Consider the following 17,922-nt stretch of genomic DNA (forward strand, 5'->3'; position numbering starts at 1 on the left):
TTTCCCCCCAGTTTCCCTCAGCAATTTTCCCAACACTAATGACATCGTTTGCGGACTCTCCTATTCCCTTTCCCTTCGTTTTTTTCCAACCAGATCTCCATGTGTGCGCCTGGAAAAACTTTGTCAATAATTTTGCTGCCTATTTAAAGCAGCCTCCCGGATTTTCCCATTTTCCATTTGCCAGCTCCCTTTTTTGTTGTTGTTTACCATTAAAATTCCAACCAGACAATTTACAAAAATTTGTGTTGTTTAAATAGCAAGGCAGAAACTTTTTTTTGTATTTTTTTTTTTTTTTGCCTTTTAAATTAATTTGGGGCAGCTTTGATTGCGTCTGTTTTTCTCTCAGAGGTGAAGATTCGAAATTGTTTACGCCTAAAAACATGTGGAGGCCCATAAAATTAGAGGAACTTTTCATTGATTTGCCACAAATTGTGTGCCATAAAAATAAACTGGACAGATGGGAATGTGTGTGAGTTTGCTGGACTGCCTCCCAATTATGTGTTGTGTTGTATTGTACAGTGTTGTGTTGTTTGCTCATTTGATTCTCGCCGATGCACAGAAGATACAAATGTTTGTTTACACGTTCATTTGCAGCAGCTTCTATTTGTCTGTAGTTTATCAATATGTTTTTTGCTCCGGGGAAATTGAGGAGGAGTCCATAAAGTCGTACAACATTTAATAAATCTTTGGCCGGATTTTTCTCCGGTCTCTGTGTTTTTTTTTTTGACCAAACATTTGCTTTGGTCGGCACAATTTGATTCCATTTTATGGCCAGCCATTGTTAGATATATATACTATATATGAATCTTTTGAGCTGCTGTATCCGTATTTGGCATCTGCATATGTGTAGCCAATAAAATTTTTAGTACAATAAACATTTCTCCGTTTATCAGTTGGTTTTGCTGCTGCTCTCTTATTGCTTTTCACCAAAAGCTTTTTGCACATTTCATCGCTAAGAGGAGAGGAGGAGAGTCGAAGAATTTTGAAGATATTTTCCATAGAAAATGACACAGAAACCTGAAACAACAAAAGCCTTAAATTTTGCCCGGAAAATGAATGTATTTTTGTATCTTTATATCTTCAGTATGCTGTGTGCTTCTCTTTGATCCGTTTCGTGATCGCTTTAGAAGTAAAAACACTTTGGTCAAAATCATGAGAGTATTTTTTATGTGTTCTGCTTTTTCAAGCACGTTTTTCCGTTTGTGGTTTATGTGCTGAAATATATATGTTTGGTTTGGGCACGTTCGCATGGATTAGATCCATTTTGTACTTTTAAAGATACATGTTGAGGCTTTGAAAGCCTAAAATTTGTATATAATTACCAAAGTCTTTACTTAAATCTTTCTTCTCAACAATAATACGTTTTTTGCCCTGTTGTACCTTGAATTTCTTATAAAATTACCAACTTATATCCTTTTATAGCCATCTCTCCCCACTTAATCAATATTCTGTACTAATTGTCATTGGCTTTAACGACGGCTAAAGCGTTTTGCCATGTATATTCACAGCTTCTGAGTATCTCCGCCTGTTTCCTCTGAAACTCTTTATCGCCAACTGGTTTGAGCTGTTCAATTAAATGATTTTCTTGTTACCCGACTTAATGTGCTGGCTAAATACTGTCCACCAACTGGGGATGTTGTTTATTTGTCTCCGTTGAATATGTCTTCCTGTAATTTATGAGCATTGGCCAACGAGTTTCCTTCTGCCATTGCTACTGCTATTTGCTATTCTTGTTGCTGGGCTCTCTGTGTGTTTTTTTGTTTTTTTTTTTTGTGCCCGTCCCTCAGTTGTTTTAGTTTATGCGCTCAATTTAGTAACTAGTTAGCCAGAAATGGCAGTGCCGGTCACTCTGCTGCTCACACACGAGGCCCAAAAACCACTCGCAGGGAGGGGAAAAGGTGGAAAACCAAACAAGAAACTAATAAAAAGCCAAAGAAGAAACCACAAGAGCTCATAGCTCAAATGCGCTGACAGCAGGCACGAGTTATGCGTACGTATCTCAAGTTGAAGAAGGCGGCGCGGGGGAAAATGGGGAAAGGGGCCCCATATGGATACGGAGTAGGTAGAAGTATGTGCAGCTTTCCAACTAAATGCTATAAAAATTCTTGACTTAATAGCAAAACAAGACAGGGAACAAGCGGTTTCCATGCGAGTGCGAGAAGTGTGTTTGCGAAGCTACATATGCGGTTGAAATAATAGGATTTTAGGGAGTTAAATATGAATTTAATCGTTAAAAAACTAAAATTTAATATTTAATTATGGTAAAAAAACTAACAATATCTAGATAAATATATTAAAAACGATTGAAACAGAAATTTTCATTTTTAAAAAATACAATTTAATTTCAAGAGATGGTTATTAAACACACGAGGTATATTTATTTAAAAAGATTAAAGAATATGCCTTATTTGCTATAGAAATTTAGTTTGGTTTTTACAGAAAGAATAAACCAAGATTTAAAAACTAATTTTATATATTAAGATATGGTATATAAACAGACGAGGAAAATGTGTGTACAAAATATTTAAGAAAATCCCCGAAACCGAAATATTTTGTGGTTTTAATAAATCACTTTCTTATTAATTGACTATAATTTCACAAAAAAAGGTTCAAAAACTATATTATTGTTATAAAATTTAGTTAAAATAAGTTAAAATCGAGGTTGTACTATTAGTTCACCCTGCGCTTGTATTTTGACCGCAGCTGTTTGGCTTGTCTGTGTCTCTGATGGAGCAACCCGTGTAGGGCCACTAAAGAAAACTAACAAGTTACAAAAGCAAACCATCTGGTAGAGATGGCAAAGATGCGAATGGCAAGAGTCCAAGTCCAGCAGGGGAATCGGCAGCTGGAGAAGAAGATGCTGAAAGAAGTTGGAGGAGCTGCTCGTGGATCCACATCCATATGTAGCAGCGGCAGCTTGGAAACAAGAAAAACTTGAAAGGCCAAAGAAAAACATTTAGTAGATGATGAAAATCATGGCAACATCAACTTGAAGATGCCACACAACTGGCCACCAAGCGATGGAGAATGTATGTGGATGTGTGGATGTGGATGGAATAAAGGAGAATGGTAGAGAGATTCTTGTTGATAAGACTGTGATTGGAAGAGGAAGCTCTGCCAGCTCTCGATGGGTCAATAACATTTTAAGACACTTGTCTACTTCAATTTAAGCGTTAATTGTTTGTCTAGGTGGCCAGGTTTTAAGGCAGAGTAAAAGCAAAAGAATATAGTTTACAGAAGAAGCTTAAGCATTTAATAATCTTTTCTCTTCAATGCACTGTTTTTAATAAATTAAAGTCATAAATCAAGAAAAACTTAAAAGTAATTGAACATTTTTAACTATATTTAAGCTCATTATAATCTTTTCTCATTAAATTGAAAAACATTTTTTAAATATACGAAAGTCATAAATTTTAGTTTGCACGATGAAAGCGAAACAACTTCTTGACTTGCACTCATTTCGCAACTTAAATTCAAGTAGTAATTGTTGCTGTGGGGAGTTTTAAAATACATTGCCCATGGCTCGGCTCTTCTTAAATTTATGGTATTGGTCGGAAAATTTGTGTATCTTTTAAAACTTAACATTCATTAGTTTACGAATAGAAAGGCCCGAGGAGAAAGCAAGAAAAAGAGAGGAGGAAAAACTGGGGGATAAGTCGTAGTCGCCTTATCATTTATCTTGGACCTCGGGCCAAATGTTTTCTGGCCTGCCAATTTCGCGTGTCTTGAATGGATTGTGGATGGGAAATTGTGGGTTAAAAGGGGGCGGGATTTTGGGTGATTTGGCGGAGCAAGGACGAGTTTGGTTTGGTTTTGCGCTTGTTGGTCATATCAAATCGCTTTTGCCTTGGCTGTCTTGGCTTTTGTGGCCTGTGGCTCAGCGCGTGCCTTCCTCAATTTTCCCGCTTTTCCTCCCGCTTTTCCTCTCGCCTTTTCCCCGTCATTCCACCCGCAGCCCACACATCAAAATTGGATTTGGCCAAGTTAAGCAACGGCCATTGAGGGAGTTAAAGCTTTGTCGATTATTTTTAATGGAACCATTCTCTTTTTTTCCTTTCCTCTTGGTAATTAAAATTAATATTAGCTGGCTGCTGTTTGCTCTAATTTTACTGCTCTTTTAATGGCTATTTTCAAAGCTTTATTTGCCATATAATATATATTTGTAAATTTCAACTGTGCTGTAAAAAATATGTGAAGTTTAAAACTTTTAAGCACTTTAATCTAATATTTCAAGCCTATCTTGCCTTAATTTATTTGTCCACTTAATTCTTTCAGTAGGCCAAGTTAACCTTATAACTAATTGCTAATTCCTAAGAAGAGCCCTAGATAAATTGCATTAGGCCCTGTCGCATTGCGAAATCGAGTTAGGTGAATGTGAAAATTCTCAATTCAATTAGTTTATATTTCTTTTCCCTTTTAGGATTAGTCATATAAATTGTTGTACGTTTTTAGATCTAAACTAATTGTTGCTGTTGTTGTTATTTTTGCTACGTGGGCTGTCGGCTTAAAAGATGGTTTTCCTTTTTCTCTTCATCTGTTATTTTGGCGAGGGACCTTTGTGTTTGTTAATAGTATTTTCCAACTGAATGGTTGGGTCGCTCGGTACTTGGGGAAAAAAGGCAGAAACCTGGCAACAATTTGGCAATTGATTGGAAAAATATTTCTAACACGATTTTCAGGGGTCCTCTCATTTTTTTCGCTTCTTTCTTTTTTTTTTTTACATTTTTTTGAGTCTGTAAACTAATTCAATTATTTGCGTACATAATTTAAGGACCATGTCCGAGAGCGTTGAGCAAGAAATTTATATGCAAAACACGCATAAAATTGCTTGCCCCCGTCTCTTTCATTTCCCTTCTGCCCGTCTCTTTCACTGTGGTTGATTATTTATGAACACGAAGCGCTGGCTATGGAAATAATTGAAGGAACTTCACTTCACTCGACGACTGTGTTTGCCGGGGTCCATTTTAAAGTAATCAAGGGAATGAAAGGCCTATTTTCAGGTCACTACCCCGCCATTTTCCCCTCCCGGAAAAGGGTCCGGAAAATCCGGGGAATGCAGTGCAGAAAACGACCTGGTCTCTGGCCCAAATGTGTAAAACATGTTCGCAAAGTGACAATTAAGCCAATTTGAAGCCATTTAGCGGGCAAGAATGCAAACAAAAACAGCGGCAAACTCTGAAACTGAAACCAGACCAAACAGAACTGGAGTGTTCGTTCTATATAAATATATATATATATATATATATATATACCCTTTATATAAAGAACAGAGTGGTACAAAATGGAACAGAAACAGAAGCAGGTCTTGATTTCTAACAAAACAATGCTTTAATGGTCGGCAGGCGGGCGAACAAAGCCAGACAATCAAACGTAATTACACGCACATAAACACGCAAAAGACGCTGAGACTTAAGCTTGGTTTAAATGTGCACTGGGAGAAAACGGTAATTGATTGCTTGAAAAATAAATGAAAATAAACGAAAGCCAACAATCCTCATTTTTAAATCGAAATGATTAAATGACAACAGAAAAATAAATTTCCTAAGTAATTTTTTTTTTAACTAAACAAAGAAATCTCCTAAGTAATTTTATTTGAACTTAACAAAGTTAAAAAAAAAATCAAAGAATTCTTAAACATATCTTAATTGGTTTTAAAATTTCTTTATATAAACCACAAAGGAAGCAACTACATGTTGTAAGTACAACTTAATTTGGTTTTTTCTCTGTGAGGCTGAGACACCTGAACCCGCTTTTCAGACCTTTCATAAAAGGTAGCCAAGATGGAATCACGCAATTTACTATAATTTGCCGGAGGAGATTGCGCATGGATGGACGGATGAAAAGGGGGAAAGGGTTTTGTGTCCAAGACCGTGAGTCGCCTGCTCCAGTTTCTCGAGATTGCGGCAAACTAAAGTTCTCCAGACTGCCGCCACTTTTTGCCAACTGTCAATTGGATGCGGAGTGCTGAGAGTGCGGAGTGCGAAGTGCGGGTTTATGGGCAAAGTCATTAGGCAGCTGGCGACACTTATCCAGGGGGCAGTTAATTACAAAGTGGTTGCGCTGGTCCTGGTCCCCCCACATAATTTCACGCCATTTGCGGTGCATAAGAGGCCGCTAATGTTGGACTATGACTTGCAGTAGTCCGCTCCGCGAACTTAGACTTGGGCCAACTCTTAGACGGATTCCTCCAAGTGCAGGGACGGAGTTTTTCGAGGGAGCCAGGAAAACGGGAAAGTAAATTACCTGCAGAAGAGTTAAATTCCTTTGGTTGAGTGCTTATAAACTTGTTTTTTTTTTCACTCTTAAAACAAAAGAAAATGTTGGGAAATTATTTTACGACAGAAAGAATTGAGTTCATCAAAGTTGAATAACTTGTTATAATAAGAAAATTATTTACCATTTTTGCATTCAACATTTTAAGGACAAAAAGAGTGTAAAAACATTTAAATTTCTAAAACCAATTATATAAGTAACAATAAGCAAAATAGATTTGTTGGAGTTTAAATGTTTAGTATAATTTAAAATGATTTGACCCTGTTTTTGCACCCAAAACTTTGGCTCGTTGTCTCTGCCCATTCTTCAGTCTGTAAAAAAGGGGGAAAATCTTTGAAATTAGCTTACGGAGAAAAAAAAACGAAATTTTACTCCAAACTAATAACACAATTTCCAAAAATATCAATTAAACTCATAAAATGACCCCTTCCAACTCAGTTACTACTTCTTTTAAGAACAAATTATCTCAATATACCTTCATCACTTCTCTTTGGAACTCTGCTAATGACCCTCTGCCAGTATTTTTGGCATTGGCCGACCTTCAGACACTTCATTAGTTGAATTAATAATTGACAAATTTCGTGTCTAATCAGCAGACTAATCATGACTAGAGCTCCCGCTCGCTCTCATTACCCCTGATTAATTCAATTAGAAGTTTTGGATTATGGCGCCTGATTATGCCAAAAATGCTGCGTGTTTATTAATTTTCATCCAGCTTCGGTTTGCTTTGATTTGCTGGATTTTGCCTGTGTGACTTGACTAATTTTCGCTGTTTTTCCTTTTTTTTCTCCCCCATTCAGATTACCCCAGAGTTGAGGTTGGACCCGACAATCCTTTGCAGGTCGAACGTGACCGGACTGCCAAACTGGAGTGTAACGTGGATGCCAAGCCAAAGGTTCCCAATGTCCGTTGGAATCGCAATGGACGCTTCATCAGCTCCTCATTAGTTCACACGATCCATCGCGTGAGTGTTCAAGACGCTGGCAAATACACCTGCATTGCGGACAATGGTCTGGGTAAAACTGGAGAACAGGAGCTAATACTGGATATTCTATATCCCCCCATGGTGGTCATCGAATCCAAAACCCGGGAAGCTGAAGAGGGTGATACGGTGACAATTCGTTGCAATGTCACCGCCAATCCAGCTCCAGTGACCATTGAATGGCTGAAGGAAAATAGTCCCGATTTCCGCTATAATGGTGACGTACTAACCCTGACTTCGGTGCGAGCCGATCATGCTGGCAACTATATCTGTCGAGCTGTGAACATAATGCAAAGTCAAGGGATGGAGCGTAGCGAAAGAGTGGGCAATTCCACGGTAGCCCTGCTGGTGCGTCATCGACCAGGACAGGCCTATATAACGCCCAATAAACCGGTGGTTCATGTGGGCAATGGAGTGACCCTGACCTGCTCGGCAAATCCACCGGGATGGCCTGTGCCCCAGTACAGATGGTTCCGCGACATGGACGGCGAGTTCTCCAGCACGCAGAAAATCCTGGCTCAAGGTCCCCAATATTCCATACCGAAGGCACATTTGGGCAATGAGGGAAAGTATCATTGTCATGCGGTGAATGAGTTGGGCATAGGAATGATGGCCACCATATCGCTGGAGATTCATCAGCCACCGCAGTTTTTGGCCAAGCTTCAGCAGCACATGACAAGAAGAGTGGCCGACACTGACTATACGGTGACGTGCAGTGCCAAGGGTAAGCCAGCGCCCAGTGTTAAGTGGCTCAAGGATGCCGTGGAAATACTGCCCGAAGAGAATCTATATGAAGTCCAAACCAATCCCGATCAGGGCCTCAATGGCATGGTCACGGTGCAAAGTCAGCTGAAATTCAGGGGCAAGGCCAGGCCGAATGGAAATGCTTTGGTGCCGGGGGATCGTGGTTTGTACACCTGTTTGTATCAAAACGAAGTAAACTCTGCCAACTCTTCCATGCAATTGAGAATAGAACATGAACCCATAGTCTTGCATCAGTACAACAAAGTGGCCTTTGATATAAGAGAAACCGCTGAGGTTGTGTGCAAAGTACAGGCCTATCCCAAACCCGAATTTCAATGGCAATTTGGCAATAATCCCTCGCCCTTGACCATGTCATCAGATGGTCATTACGAAATAAGCACAACCACCGATAACAATGATATCTATACTTCGGTGTTGAAGATCAATTCGCTTACTCATTCGGATTATGGAGAGTATACCTGTCGTGTGGCCAATACTTTGGACACAATTCGTGCACCCATTCGATTGCAGCAGAAAGGACCGCCGGAGAAGCCCACCAATTTGAGGGCCAACGATGTAGGTCACAATTATGTTTCCCTCAGCTGGGATCCCGGATTCGATGGTGGCTTGAGCAAAACGAAATTCTTTGTGAGCTATCGCCGTGTGGCCATGCCCAGGGAAGAGCAACTGATACCGGATTGTGCCAATTTGGCCAACTTGAATTCAGATTGGGTAGAAGTTGACTGCCAGCGGGATATTCCCTGCAAAGTGACGTCGCTGGAGCAGCATCAGAGTTATGCCTTCAAGGTGAAGGCGCTGAATCCCAAGAGTAACTCACCCTACTCGAGTGAAATCCTGGTGACGACAAAGGTCAGCAGAATACCGCCACCGTTGCAGGTGACCTATGAACCCAGCACTCGAACTCTGGGCATCGATGTGGGTGCCACCTGTTTGTCCCTGGTGGCCGTTGTCGAGTCCATGGTCAATGGCGATACCGCAATGGCCGCCTGGGAGGTGGTGGCCACTGTGGATAATCTCCAGTTGTCCGGCAATGGACCCACCCACAAGGAAAAGATCATCGACCGCATAATCGGAGGCCGAAGAATTGGAGGAGGTCGTGCCCTGGGTCACACCATCAGCGAGGACGAGGATGACAATAGCCTGAACTCACTGGCCCTCGAGGATGACAATAGTCCCACTGTCCGAGTCAAATTGTGCCTGAGGACCAATCCACAGCACTGCGGCGATTACACGGATGCTGAAAGTAAGTACAAATTACCATTTAAATAAATATTTTATACCCGTAAAGTGGATGGTAAATGTATGGTGTACTTTGAAGGAAAATAGAAAAGATTGCCTGGCTGGCTACGCCTGCCAATGCTGATGATTTCCATTATATGCAAAGCCATTACGAGCAATTGCAGTATTTGAATGACCGGCAGCCGGCGGACAATCAATCACTCATCCCGCAGTGGTCTCCTCCCCTCTCCACCCTCCTTCTTGCCACCCATCTTTCAAACTGCGAACAATCTATCCAACCATCCACCAACCAACCAACCATCCATCCATCCATCCATCCATCCATCCATCCATCCATCCGACCATTCAGCAAGCCATTCATCCATCCACTTCAACTCCTTGCGTTGCATTTTTCATGGCTTCATTTCATCTCGTTCTCGGTTACAGAGTCAAAAACAAGAATTAAATTAAGATCCTCGATTGGAAAAGATTCGAGAAGACCGAGTTTTAATTTAATAAATTGTAAAAGGTGTCGAAAAGTATTCTATACGTTTAAATCATTATTTCGTTAAATTCATTCGGAAGATGAAGTTGCTATTTTTATTGCATATTCTTAGACACTTTTATAAATTATTTTAAATTATTTAGACAGAAATTTAAATTAGTAAATGTTAAAATATTAATTAATAAACAAACCTAGTAAGGTAAATCGCTGGCTTTTTAAAATCAATTAAAAAGGTTTTGAAAAGTATGCAGTTGTAAATTTTTTTAAATCCCTAATTTCAATATATTAATTGGAAAGCCGACGTTTCTATTTATCATTGCATACTTAAAGAGACTTTAATATTTTAATTTTAAAAGGGAGAATTATACTATACTATTTATACTATTAAAATCGGATAGCTACTTAGTTAGTCCCCAAAGTTGAACTAATAATTCAAGAAAGAAATTTTTTTTCGTGGTCAAGAGAATTATAGCTGTTATAAATACATGATTTAATATAAGCTTTTATATTATTATATCATTAATCTTTTTTTTTCTCTCCCTGTGCGAATAGTTGGCAGACCGTATATCGCGGAGGCTAGTGCCCTGGCCACGCCCACTCTGATTGCGATAATTGTGTCCTGCGTGGTCTTCGCCCTCTTCGCTGGCTTGATCCTGATGTTCTGTCGCTGCAAGCGGAATCAATCGAAGAAAAGCGCCGCTGCCAAGGATTACGAGATGGACTCGGTGCGACCTTCGATTGTGGCCGCCCAGCAGAATCAGGCCCCGCCCCCATATTATCCCGCCTCCGGGCTGGACAACAAGGCCTTGGAGCATTCGATGGATCTGGCGTTGAGCATGGAGGATCAGAAAACAGCCCTGTATGCCACCCAAAACGGATATAGCTACCACCCCGGAAGTGGGGTGGTGGGCGTTGGCCTTGGGGGCGGCGTCGTGGGCGTGGGCGTAGGCGGCAGCGTGGTCAGCGGCATGGGCGGCGGAGTGGTGGGCGTGGGCGGAATGGGAGGCGGCGGCGTCGGCGTGAATGGCATACCTGGTCTCAACGCACACACCATGTCCGGAAATGAATGTAAGTATTAGAAAAATAAATATAGCTATATTTCAATTTTAGGCGAAAGAATAGCTTTACATGTAAAAAAATGGGATAGCTACTTTATAGCAAATCTAACGTTAATTGTTTGTTTGGAGGATGTAAATTCTTTTAAAAAACGTTTTGTTTGGAATTGCGCATTTGAAGTAGCGTTAAAATTGTTTTATTTAAAAAAACAATCATTTTATTTTTTAAAAAATTAATTCATAGAATTTTTTATAGAAACTACATATAACTATATAGAATTTATTTCTGTGAATTGTCAATTTTTTTAAGAGTATTAGTATTTTGTTTTAATGTTATGTAATGCAGTATCGTGTTACAAGATATTTGTCATTATAGATTTAGCCATGTACAAACATTTTATACCTTTTTGTAACTTTAAGTGTTACCCACCTAAAGGTGCTAAAAGGAAAACTAAAAGATCGAAAACCAAAGTGAGAAATACTTCCGGTTGGGACATGTCCTTACAGTCCCTTTTTTTTGTGCCCAGAAAATACAAAAGTTTTCGGGGTGCTCACCTCAGTTTGGGTCGCGGTGATTTTTCATTGTCCACACAAAATACGTACACTTCCGCACAAAATGAAATCCGTGCTGACGTTTAAAAGGAAAATATGTGTTTTTTTTTTAGTCCGAAATTATGCTGCCCCTGAAAATGGGAAAAGTGCAAAATGGAGTTGAGTGCAAATCGATGGCGTCGAGAGCATTCATCAAGCGCGCGGTTTGTGCTCTGACACATCGCCCCCCTTCCCTCCCCCTCTACGCACCTGGAAAAAGCACTTTCCACTTCCGTTGTAAATTTGTTGAAACAGCAATTTTTTCTAAACGTTCCAACATTTGCTGCTACGGTTTTTTTCCCCTCTTACTGTTTGTTGTTGGTCTGTAGCGTTTTGTAATACACTTTCCATTTTGCAATTGTTGCTGTCGTCCATTCATCGTTACGTCCACTCCGCCCACTTGTCCTCCCATTTTTCTGGAGTCCCTTCAAGTGGGGGATTCCCCCCGTTTTCTTTACACCATGACTCTTGTTCTCTGTTTGAATGCGTAAAACTGGACTGAAGTTTGCTCTTCAAACCTACCCAGTTGTTCCTCAGCGGTTTTACACAATTCATTATTAATTGTTCAGGGTTTCGTTTATTTTTTTGCCCACTCAACCACACACATTTGTTTCTTTTGGAAGGTTTTAACCTTTCAACAACTTGGGTAGGAAAATAAGAAAGGTTGCGCAAATTAGAAATGCCTTTTTTTTAACCACGACAAGATATGAGAAATTATCCTATAATTGGACATTTTACAATTAAATTTAGTTTTTGAAGTTGTTAAGCCTCTAAATAGAAGCAATTTGCTTTGCCAATTTCGTGTTTCAATTGTTTTCGAAGGCCAATTAAAATTTTAAGGCGCTTAGTCTGGCAAGGACCACGTTGCATTAAGGGGTTAAGAGAAGAGGGGAGCCGGGTGGGGTGGTTTTGCCACTTAATTGCATTTAAAAACGATTGTGGAAGGAGAAAAAGAAGGAGTTGCAGTAACAGCTAATTTGCCAAGTGAAAGTGGCATGAATAATAAAGGGTTGCAAGTGCACGAAACGTAAAAGGAAGCAGAGTGTTGGGAAAACTCCCTTTTCCCCATTTTCCTGCCCCTCCTCGGTTGCATTGTGAGCGCTAATTGCCGCTTAAGGAGCAGAGCAGCCACAGGCGAAGAGCCCAAACACACGGCGCCCAAACAAAATGTCCTTTGGCAGATGCTCTACCAAAAGCCCAAACTCCCCACTTATTTGGCACTGAGAAAAATGTATGTGTCTAATTTATTTTTATCGGTTTTTATATCCAATTGCTTGATATTAACTGCAGCTTAAACATATATTTCCATTGTTCATAACACTTTCACGAAGGAATTTATTCAAAAGATTCATATTTTTTACTTATTCTTCTTATTAGAACAAAATACATATTATTAACTTTAAATTACTAATTTACTATTACTAGTCCAAATTTTGAAATTAATTGACCTATGTATATTTGCAATATTTTTTCTGTGTAAAAACCACTTCATTTTATACTTTGTCTGCGACTGAGAGTTCTGGTGGTTCGTTTTCGTAGTTGCCTGCACTTTTCGGGCTCGTTAACGGCCACCCAATTCAGGTCCTTTGGCGTGCCACCCCTTGAGTTTGCCCCCCTGTGATACCCCTTCTCCCACTGAGCCATAGCCACAATTGCTTTCGACCTAGGCCAAAAACATAATGAACTTTGCATGTAAACCGGCAACGACAATAAAAATAATCAAGTGAAAGTGCAGCCAATAAAAGGAGTGAGGACAGGAGTGTGGCGTTTGGAAAAGCACTAAAAAATTAAGCTAATTGTGTGCAGAGTTATAAAAAGGAATTTTTAAAATAATATGTCAAAAGTATTAGTACATAAATGGATTAGGTTTTTCAAACCGAAATAACTAAAATCACATATCTAAATAAAAATATTTCTTAAATATTATTGAATAGTAGACCAGCACTTTAAAAGCCTCAACCTTAAAGTTATCCTGCTCTGACTTGTTGAAAAGTTTCTTGCACTCTCCTGGCGCAGAATCAAAAGTAGGGTTCTGGTGCTCATGGAATACATATAGAATTCGCCCACGGCTAGACGACGACTAGGACATGTTCCCGCAAATAAATGCACAGCAAAACAAGCAGCTGGAATTTGGAAAACCAAATAAATGCAAACAAATGTCGTCGTCGCACACACACAGCAGAGGCAACCAACCATCGAATACGGAGTGGAAAAAAAATAAAAATATAGAAATAAAATAGCTGGGGCCAAAAAAAAAAAGAAGAAAAAAAAGAACAGAAGGAATCTCGCGCTTGGTAAATTTATGCGCTAAATAAATAAAGCCATGAACCGACGCGTCGGGCCAACAAATGTCTGCCATGTTTTAGTTGGCTTTGGTTTAGTTCGGTTTTGGTTTGTTTGGGATTCCTCTGGTCGCGGGTGCTTTCAATGCGATTCTGAGGGTACTGTGTGCCATTCAGTTCAGTTTCAGTACAGTTCTGTTCTGGGCTTAAAATGCAGCCCCGCAAAGCAAATAGCCGCAAAATAGTTTGGCGTGCCCCTAAAAACGAAGCCCAAAAGAGGGTTGGCAAAGCAATATGTAAAAGTGGGCGAAAAATCGAAAAAAAAAATATTTTTTTTTCCAAACATATATGAAAACTGTAGAATTTTATCAAAAAATATGGTTTTAAACAGTTTTAAATAATAAATTTTATTAAATACCAATTACTTCTTACTCTTGTAATAATGTATTTATCATGTTTACCTTTTAGCATTGTTTGGTTTAAAAGCCAATATAAATTTTGCAAGAATTTTTCTAAGAAATTTCAGGCAAAAAAATGAACTATAAATTAATAGGAATCTTAAGTTCAATAATTCAAACCAGAACATAATTAGATATTTGGGACAAGAAATAAAACTATCTGAGAAATCCTTTTTATTGTTTTTAAAAGTTTTTCCATTTTTTTTATTTTAAACTATTTTCAAAATCTAGTTACTAATTTTGTTTAGTGTTTTGGTTCTTTGTTCGACTCAATTATCTTTTTTTTTGCAGTGATTGCCTCTCGAACATGTTTGTCTTGTATTCAGTTGTAAGTGAAAGGGGGGTGGGGGCTAACACGATGGGTTCAAGGGGGTCATCGGCAGCCTTGGCACAGCTGACTGAGTGGCCAACCAACTGACCCAAACTAAACCAAAAACAAACCAAAACCCCACAGCGCACACAAACAACATTTTGAAGACACCATCTCTGAGTTCCAATTTGCGGGCTTTTGTTTTTTGCAGCTGGCCCAACTAATTGGCTTAAATGTAGAAATAGCAGGGAAAAAATGGCGAATCGCTGGTAAATTCTACTCGTAGAGGCAGGTGCCTTGAGTTATTATTCTAAAAACCATCAATACCCTTGACCTGTCGCTGCATTTTGCCCAACACACTTTCTTGGGCCAAAAATTCAGTCATGCCCAGCTGATCAGGAACAACAAAGCAAAATTCCGGAGAGAGTTTCGCTAACAAAGTTACTTCACTTTCCCTGCCACGCCCCCACAGGCTTTTCATTCATTACCCCCTCCAAAAAAAAAAAAAAAACAAAAAAAGAAGAAAAATCTGAGAACCTGAAGCTGTTGCAGCGCGCGAGTCAAAGTTTTGGGCCAACTTGGACGCACACAAAAGAAGCTGGATGCAGGCAAAGCGGATGGAGCGGCGGAAAAGTGCAACACGGCAAGTGCAGGAACTCGGCACTAGTGCGTCTATCCCATTTTCACCATTTCCCACCCCCCGCTTTTCCCATGCTACCATTTCCTGCAAAATACAGGCCGTGTTGTGCCTGCTAAATTTAAGCGCATTTAGGGCAAATGCCAAGCAGCCTCCGACTCTCAACTCTCGAAGTCTCTGAGTCGCGTCGCTAATTAAAAGTGCAACAAGGAAAAGGTCATCCGGGAAAGGGGAAAATCGTAAAGAAAATCCAAGGGAAAATCCTAGGGCAAATCATTGCTACATGGCTAGAAAAAAAAGAATAACATTGGCCAACATATGGTTCATAGATATTAATTTTTTCATTTTTTGAGTTTTAAAGAAGTTGCAAAAACTTCTTTTAGCTTGAAGTGAAAACTAAATTAAATGTATCTGCAATAATATCATTTTTTCTGACTAAAGTTAATGGAACCAAAAAAAAATGTTGCCAAATATTAAAGACATTTAAATATCTCAGCAAATGTTAAACATTTAAATGCTAGCTTTAAAATGTATTAAACAAAACCATTTTACGATATCTTAAATAGATATAATTAGTATTTTTTACCAAGTACAATTGTAATATTTATATAAACTAAAAGAAAGTACATAAAATAATAATTATGACAAACAAAGGGCTACACTAATGTAATTGATTTAGTAACGGATCTTTAAATTTAGTTAGCGTTTATTTAAAAAGCTAAAGAAGCATTTTGGCATTTTAATTTAACAATCTGCTGTTTTTAATGTAAAGCTCACTGACTAATTTTCTCTGTGTGCAGTAAGAAACCCAGATAGGGAGCGAACTGCTGCCATTAACACCCCGAACACCCTGAAAATCCCGAACTGGGCTTGAGTTCAGTTCGGATGAGTTCAGTTGGAGAAGCCGGGTAACTGGCAGCAAAAGTTGGCCACCATCCTTAACCCTTTGGTGCCAGAGCCACGGCCTGCTATTTAGTTAACCGTTAATGGCATTTGAAACTGTTTTTATTGTGCGTCTTCTGCTGCTGCTGTTGCTGTTGCTGTGTTGCTGCTGCACAAAAATGTTGCATAATTGTAAGCGCTTCCGGTTGAAAAGTTTGTCGAGTGAATTAGAGGGAGAACTTTCCTCCAGCCCAAGCACTTTTACATGAAAAGATTTTCCAAGTGGAGAGAGAGGGGGCAGGGCTTAATAATAAGCTGTTGGGGCTTGGGGGCGAAAAACTGGGGAAAATGGAGGCGTGACTGGGCCAGAACTATGCCGCAACTGTTGTTGTTATTTGCTCAAATCAATGCACAAAACTTTGACAAACTTTAATTGCTAAGAAAATAAAAAATAAGGAGTATGCAAAATGTTGTTTCCCTCCAGACAATGGAAATGCATTAAAATATTTTCATCAGCCAGAGGGAGAGGGAAATTTTGTTATTTCGGTCAAATATTTTTGGCAAACTTGAGCAATCAAAAGTTGCGCGCCGACAAAAGATTTGATGCTTATCAAATTGAAAAGTTTTGGTCCTTGTTTTTTTTTTCCCCTGCCCCTCCCCCTAATTGCAATTGGAAAATGTATATGAAGCAGAATGTTGAGGCATAAAATTACCCAAGCAAATATGCAAATTGGCTGAGCAAATAAAGAGCCAAGAACAAAAGTTGGCCGCATGAAATGTAAATGAAGTTAATATTATTACTGTTTTAGTTTTATGGCTAATCATAAAAATTATCACGCCCACCAAAACGAGGCATAAAATCGGGAGCCCTAAAACCGAGTCGCAGTTCCAGCTGAGGACACGCGAAAAGAGCGCAAACTTGCCATAAAAACGGTCGCCGAAAAAAGGCACACGCAACGTGCCCGGGTTAAGGATATTTTCCAAATCACTAGCTATTTTAGACCCTCAAAAATATGACACTTAATCTGTGGAAAATCAGTGAAGTCAAACGTTTTTATTGCAGACTTTTTGAGCCCACTCAAAAAGAAAATGCATCTTGGGACGCAATGAAGAAATTTTGAAAATAATAAAGTCCTTAAATAAATTTCAAAATAGGTAAAATGAAGTAAATTAGTATGCTCACAAAGAAAAATTGATAGAAGACCCAAAAACTGATTCTCTAAAAACTCAAGAACAAACAAAAATGAAAAGCCCTGCGAATCCGTTCAACTGTGACAAATCCCCTAAAATTCCAAGGATTGTATACTTTTGGGAACACACACTATGTTTTCGCAGCCACCTAAAAATTCAAAAAAGTTTTTGTTTGTCGGCAAGCGTGCGTTTAATATTTATGAGTGATTTATCACGATATAAAAATAATAATAAATGCGCCCAGGCAGCAAGCACGCACCAGCAAGCATAGGGAACAATGAATGAAAATGGAAAAGTCTTCATTGGCAGGAGTGGGAAAGTGGAAAAGTGGGAAAATGGAAACACCAGCTGCTCCTTGTCGAAGGACACAAAGGCTCCTCCATCCGGTTACCCCATAAAAATTTGTCAAACTGGGAAAATTTCGGGGCTCTTCAAGGGTTTACGATGCTCGAATAGATTTTAAGTGGCGCACGCGGCGTATGCGCAATGTGATGAACTATTAATTACGCCTTGTCTGCAAGTCGAAGTTAATAAATTTTATGCCCCTGTCATTTTTATGTGTTAATCAATAAAAATCCAGCCCAAAAGTTTTCCCCCCAAAAAGAGAACTTTAACTTTGTTTTGGCGACCAAACTTTTGCTTAATTTTAATTAAATTTTATTTTACTGCCAACGTGCAAAAGTTTTTCTTGGCACAGAGCCAAATAGTAAAATCTTTTACATGCGTGTACGATTGAGATTAAAATAATAGGATCTCAATGGTGAATTACTAAC

At 39.2% G+C, this 17,922-nt stretch overlaps 1 protein-coding gene across 2 annotated transcripts in view; it reads left to right on the top strand.

Annotated features, from left to right (window-relative positions):
• Window positions 1-17,922, top strand: part of LOC128253520 (hemicentin-1) — a 92,464-nt gene that overhangs the window by 64,423 nt on the left and 10,119 nt on the right. For both annotated transcript variants that reach the window (XM_052981976.1, XM_052981977.1), the window contains exons 6-7: window positions 7,074-9,263; window positions 10,296-10,811. In XM_052981976.1, the coding sequence (XP_052837936.1) occupies window positions 7,074-9,263; window positions 10,296-10,811 (2,706 nt within the window). The remainder of the gene's footprint in view (window positions 1-7,073; window positions 9,264-10,295; window positions 10,812-17,922) is intronic.

This window comes from Drosophila gunungcola, assembly GCF_025200985.1.
Source record: "Drosophila gunungcola strain Sukarami chromosome 2L unlocalized genomic scaffold, Dgunungcola_SK_2 000037F, whole genome shotgun sequence".
NCBI classification, from domain to species: domain Eukaryota; kingdom Metazoa; phylum Arthropoda; class Insecta; order Diptera; family Drosophilidae; genus Drosophila; species Drosophila gunungcola.